Consider the following 5,667-nt stretch of genomic DNA (forward strand, 5'->3'; position numbering starts at 1 on the left):
TTTAGAAATTCTTACATCACATTTAGAAAACTGATTCTCATTCCCTGTCAAGATATCAAATGGGTTCTTTAAGAATTGAATGCAAAGAAACCATACTCTGTCTAATGTTCTCTGCTGTAGGGACCATCTGAAGAGGCACACAGCCATCACCTTTTGTCATCCACTGTCCAGATATAAAGTGCCTCTGTGACTGGTCTTGCTCAAGTCCACTAACTGCAGGTAGCAGCCAGCCTCAGGATTCCGAGACGTGTTGCCTTTGCTACTGCACTGGGAAGCCTGGTGAGAAAGGAACGTGATTTCCTGTGCACCTTTCTTTGAGTGGCAAAATGCTGCAGCTGATGTGTGCTGCCCACCTGATGTGAGTTCCATGTGAAGACTGTTCTCTGGAATCCATGCCACACGAAACAGTCCAGTCCATTGACTGGATACTGCTTGGTGCTGTCCCACTGCTGGGTATAGGTCTCAGGCTAAACAAAGTGCAAAGGTTGCCTGCGTTTCAGTGGCCACAAGGCCAATTTCCATGACAAAGTGAATGCAGTATTTTTAAAATATAAGCCAAAACTCATGGGGAAATAGCAAAAAAAATTCCTCCTGCTCACAAATTCCAATTCACCCACTTGCAGCTGTCTAAAAAGGTCAAAACGTCACCAAGAAATAAACCACTGTACTATTTTTTTCAGTTAATGGAGCATTATTTAAAATAATTTCCATATGAAATATGAATACTTTTATTTGCCATTTGGAAAGCATTAAAAAGAATTTTGTTTATTTTCTAGTACATATGATTTCATGAGAATAACTTTTTATCTTTCCGGTGGTTATGTTCTACTATTTAGAATAGTAACACAGAATGAACTAACTCACTTTCTAGCTAAATTGAATGATTTACTGCTGTTGATCACCTCTCCCAGAGTGAAAAGTAGCAGGAACAACTGTTAGATTGGGATAAACAGATTTTGTTTCCAGCTGAAACCACACAGAGCCAGGAATCATAGGGGCAGTGCTGGCTGGGAGTGAATCAGCCCATCCATCTGAAGGCAAGCCTGCCATCTACTGAAGGCCCAACCCAACCTCTGCAATGTGCCTGGGAGAACTGAAACTAAAGTGCATATGCTGGTAGGTGTGCAGGCTTCCATTGCAACCTTTGCAAGGCAAAGAGAAAAAAAAATGAAAGAACAAATCCCAATTCAACTTTTAATCAAAGCTGACTATGCAGAATGAATCTCTATGCTTTTTCACTCTTGCTTCATCGTGTCTGATATTAAACAAATTCAACAGTAAAAAGTAGACTGACTCTCTGTTTAATCTGACCATACATAAGAATATGCCTGGGTGAAAAGGACCACATAAGATTATGAGATTTATGACATCTTGAAGATATTGTGACAGAGAATTCAAGTGAAGCCCTGGAAATAGCATCATGGATATCCTGGGGCATTTTACTGTTTTGACAGATATTTGATTTCTGTGAAAATTTAATTGAGCTTATAAAGCGATTTCATCCTCATTTCCCCATATGTACATGTAAAACATTACAAAATTTAATATTTGCAAGTTTTCTTAAAATCGTGCCCATTAGGAAGTAAAATAAAAGAAACTGTACAATTGTTAAAGCTTTTAATGAAATATTTTAATAAGGATGTAACAGTTTCCACATTAGCAATTTTTAGACTAAAAGGAGCTGACTCACAGTCTATTGAAGTGAATTAAGATTTTTTTTCTCTCATTTTGATGGACTTTGAATCAGACAACTTTGAAATAATAAATTTATACATTCATTTAACAGTACGTAAGTTTTGGTGAAAGAAATGTACAAAGTATCATCCTGCATTTTGCTGCTGAGAAAAGTTAAAGGGTATAATTTAACAAAAACCTGTAGTAAATCCACCACTACAAATACTAGATACCTTAACTGTCAACCTTACACTTTACACTGTACTTAAGCACTGCAGCTACGAGTACAATGCTATGGGTATGCTGCTACTAGAGATTTTTCCGGTCTCTTGCTTCATATTGCCAGTAGTTTTAATTGATACAACCACAGTATTGTGCTAGAGAAGTGATTTATCACAGCTACTGGGACACTTGCCACTGTGTGACACTGTTAGCATAGGTGATAGAAAGCAAAAAACATAGCTGCTAATTTCAACACAGTCTGTACCGACACTTCTGTGTGTGGTAAAAGGGAGTAGGGATAGAAGGTTTCATTTAATCAGCTGTCATTTATCAAAGAAAGCTTCATCTGTCTATATGAAATTTGTTTTGTCATAAGAAGAGAAAAGAGAAGATTCAAGAGAGAATTTCTGTAGGGGAGAAAATGTAAATGAAAGAGTTAGAAAAAATGACAATGTTTTTATCTGGAAAGAATCCTTCTTGAGCATCACTGATTTTAAATGCAACCTTGCAAGTAGCCACCACAGCCATAAGTACACAGTATAAATTGCTTCAGAAAAACACATTCACAACACAGTGACAAGAATCAAATAAAAATCAAACAAAAAGACATCTGGCACACATTAAAAACAAGAATTCTCAGAAATGAAACATTAAGAAGCTCTGGGTCCGTATATTACAGTGGCAACATATGAAACCCATTTTGTTGGGGTTTTTTAGTGCAACAGAAGAAACTGGAGCTAGGGTAATAGCTATAACTGAACAGCTACTTTTTCTGTCAAGTATTTGTTTCAGAGACTGGTGGAGATTTTTAAATGACTCCCCCTTTTTCCATATAGGCTAAAGTGGCTTTGTCATCATCCAAGTCATTCAAAAACTGTCTCAGCTCCCTTCATTGCTGTTTCACAGCTGACGGAGCAGGCTCAAGAGAGCAGATTCACAGTCTAGTGCTCCCTTTAAACTTTATTATCAGCACACATTATTGTGCGTGTGGACAGATTCAAACATTTCCCAACTCAGCAGTCCCCCCAGCTGCCATCTAAGTGAGTCCCAGCTCTCTGCTCCCTATGTGTCAGGGGACTGCTTATCTCCCATCATGAGCAACCTGCCACACAGCTCCAAAGCACAGCAATAATCAGATTTTTTCCTAAGACCTTTACTGCTCTGCTTCTGCCAAGTAGCACAGAGATCCAAAGTCCCAGTGAGTTGGAAGCTGTCTGCAAAGCAAATAAATATCTCCATGACTATGCTGCTTCTTTCTCGTGGTCTTTTTGCTCTCTGCTTTCAATTTTATTCCAGGGGAAGGGAAAGGTAGGCACAGAGAAAGGCTACTGATTCCTTCCTGGGGGAGGGCAAGATATATGTTGTGGGCAATTTTTCCAGCATTTCTAATCTCTGAAGGGGAGGTGTGTACTGACAGATGTTGAGTGGGATCATTTTCAGCTGCGGGGAGTCTGAGCCTGAATGCTGGATCTTGAGTGAGGCAGACTCAATTCAGTGGCCTGGGGTGTTCTACCAGCCAAGGGGAAGGGCAAACTCTACAAAAGATGGAAGGAGAGTCTCTGCAGGACCTTTACAGCCACTTGTCAGACACAGAGAGTGGCAGAGCCAGGCTACCAGACCCTAAGCTAATCCATGAGAGCCACAATTCATTAAGTGGATGTCAAAGCATCAGAGAATGCACCCGCTCTCAAGGGGGGCAACCAGGGTGCAGGAGGGCAACAAATCAAGGATATGGGGTTTTCTCTGCTCTTTCTTGCGCCGAACATTGGTGGCAGTGGGCAGGACCAAAATCCCCTCCCTCCCAGCCTCCCCATGCCACAGCCCTGGCTTCGCTCACCCTCCAGCTGGGGGGCAGTAAGGGAGCTGGAGGACAGGAATGCTTCCTCAGAGGGTGGTAATCCTGGAGGTGCAAGTGCCATTCCTGTACATGCTCCCTGACTCCAAGTTGTCTGGGGGAAAATCCTCCACACTGTATGCCCTGCTCTTGAGGGCAGTGGCATAGTAGTCGATGGGTTCCTCTGCAGCATTGTCCATCCAGCTGAGGCAGAGCAGCCGCTGGAAGGACCGCTTGAAATTGTCTGAGAGAAAACCATAGAGGATAGGGTTGGCACAGCTGTTGGCATAGCCCAAGATGACAGAGAGCTGGCTGATGGTGGCATCATCCTGCTCTACAAAGACATTGACCAGCTGCACAATGTAGAAGGGCATCCAGCAGATGACAAAGACCATCACCACCATCATGACCATGAGGGTGATCTTGCGCTCTGAGCGTTTGCGTTGCTGCCAGCCAGCCTTCAGGGCCACCATGCGCATCTTAGCAATGATGAGGATGTAGCAGAGGCAGATGGCCACCACAGGCAGCAAGAAGCCCATCAGAAAGGTGTAGACCACAAAGACCACCAGCCATCTCTGGGTGGGCTCTGGCATGAGCATGTTACAAGCCACTGTTCCATCACTGTTGGCTGCTGTGTTGGAGAAGATGATGATGGGCAGGATGATGAGGATGGAAAGCACCCAGACACCCAGATTGACCATCTTAGCCACAGTGGGCCGGCGGTACCTGGCCGCCTTGATGGGGTGCACCACAGCGATGTAACGGTCCACGCTGAGCACGGTCAGGCAGTAGATGCTGGTGAACATGTTGATGGCATCCACGCTGAGCACCAGGCGGCAGAGCAGGGAGCCAAAGGGCCAGTGGTGCAGCAGGGTGGAGGTAACCAGAAAGGGGACGCTAAGCATCAGCAGCTCATCCGCGATGGCCAAGTTTAGGATGTAGATGTTGGTGGCTGTCTTCATCTTGGCATAACGTAGGATCACGTAGATGACCATGGAGTTCCCGCACAGCCCCACCAGGCACACCACGGAGTAGATGAATGAGATGAGGATGGCGCTGCCCTGAGACTCACTCAGGGTGCTGTTCGGAGCGCCAGAGGAATTCCTGCCGCCCGAGTCCATGCCCTCTGCCGCCGCCTCCTCCGAGGCACCACAGGCTCCGCCGCCACCACTGTCGCTGCCGCTGCTGTCGCTGCCGCCGCTGTCGCTGCCTGCACCGCCCGGAAGCCTGGGGCAGGTGCCATTGGGGAGCATCCTCTGCCCGGACCCCCACGCCCCGGCTCAGAGCAGCAGGCGTCTGCCGCCGGCTGCGCTGGGCATCGTCCCGTCAGGGGTCCCGGCGCGGCGGCTGCGGGACGCGGGCATCGGGAGAGAGGCGGCTGCCAGCGCCGCTCGCTCCGAGAGGCGGCAATTGCTGCTCCTCGGCTGGTGAATGATTAATAGGAGCGGCGCGTCACCAGCTAAGGAAAGAAGGAGGGAAGGAAAAAAAAATGCAGGAGGAGACGTAAGTGGGTGTCCCTTCCCACCCCCCACTCCTCCTGCCCGCCTCTCATCCCGCCCTCCGGCTGTTCGCAAATCCGGCAGCTCCAGGGCAGCCTGCTCCCTGTTTCCACTGCCCCACGCTACTCAGTGCCCTCCTATCCCGCAGTTCTCTCCCCACCCAGCATTGTTTCCCCCACCTCCCACTGATGCCCTCCCCGTCCACCATCCTCTCCTCTCCCTCCATTCTCCACAGCTCTCCCTCCATGGCACCTAGGTCCAGCCCAGGGGCACCCCTGGCAAAGGGACTGTCTTTTGTCCTTTAAGGAAAAAGCCTGGGTCTTGCGTGGGTGAGCAGTGTTACCTGGGCAAGCGTGCCTCATGTCTGCTCAGCTGCTGTAACCCTCTCCTGTCACTGCACCAGGTGCATTGCCCACCTCACAGCGCTGGCACCAGCCA

At 47.2% G+C, this 5,667-nt stretch overlaps 1 protein-coding gene across 1 annotated transcript; it reads right to left on the reverse strand.

The window, feature by feature from the left end:
* Positions 1 to 1,605: 1,605 nt before the first annotated feature.
* On the reverse strand, positions 1,606 to 5,215 carry SSTR1 (somatostatin receptor 1). Its single transcript, XM_068192881.1, has one exon. The coding sequence runs from the start codon at positions 4,981 to 4,983 to the stop codon at positions 3,781 to 3,783; it is 1,203 nt and encodes a 400-aa protein (XP_068048982.1). The 5' UTR covers positions 4,984 to 5,215; the 3' UTR covers positions 1,606 to 3,780.
* Positions 5,216 to 5,667: the final 452 nt, after the last annotated feature.

This window comes from Anomalospiza imberbis, chromosome 6 (genome assembly GCF_031753505.1).
Source record: "Anomalospiza imberbis isolate Cuckoo-Finch-1a 21T00152 chromosome 6, ASM3175350v1, whole genome shotgun sequence".
NCBI classification, from domain to species: domain Eukaryota; kingdom Metazoa; phylum Chordata; class Aves; order Passeriformes; family Viduidae; genus Anomalospiza; species Anomalospiza imberbis.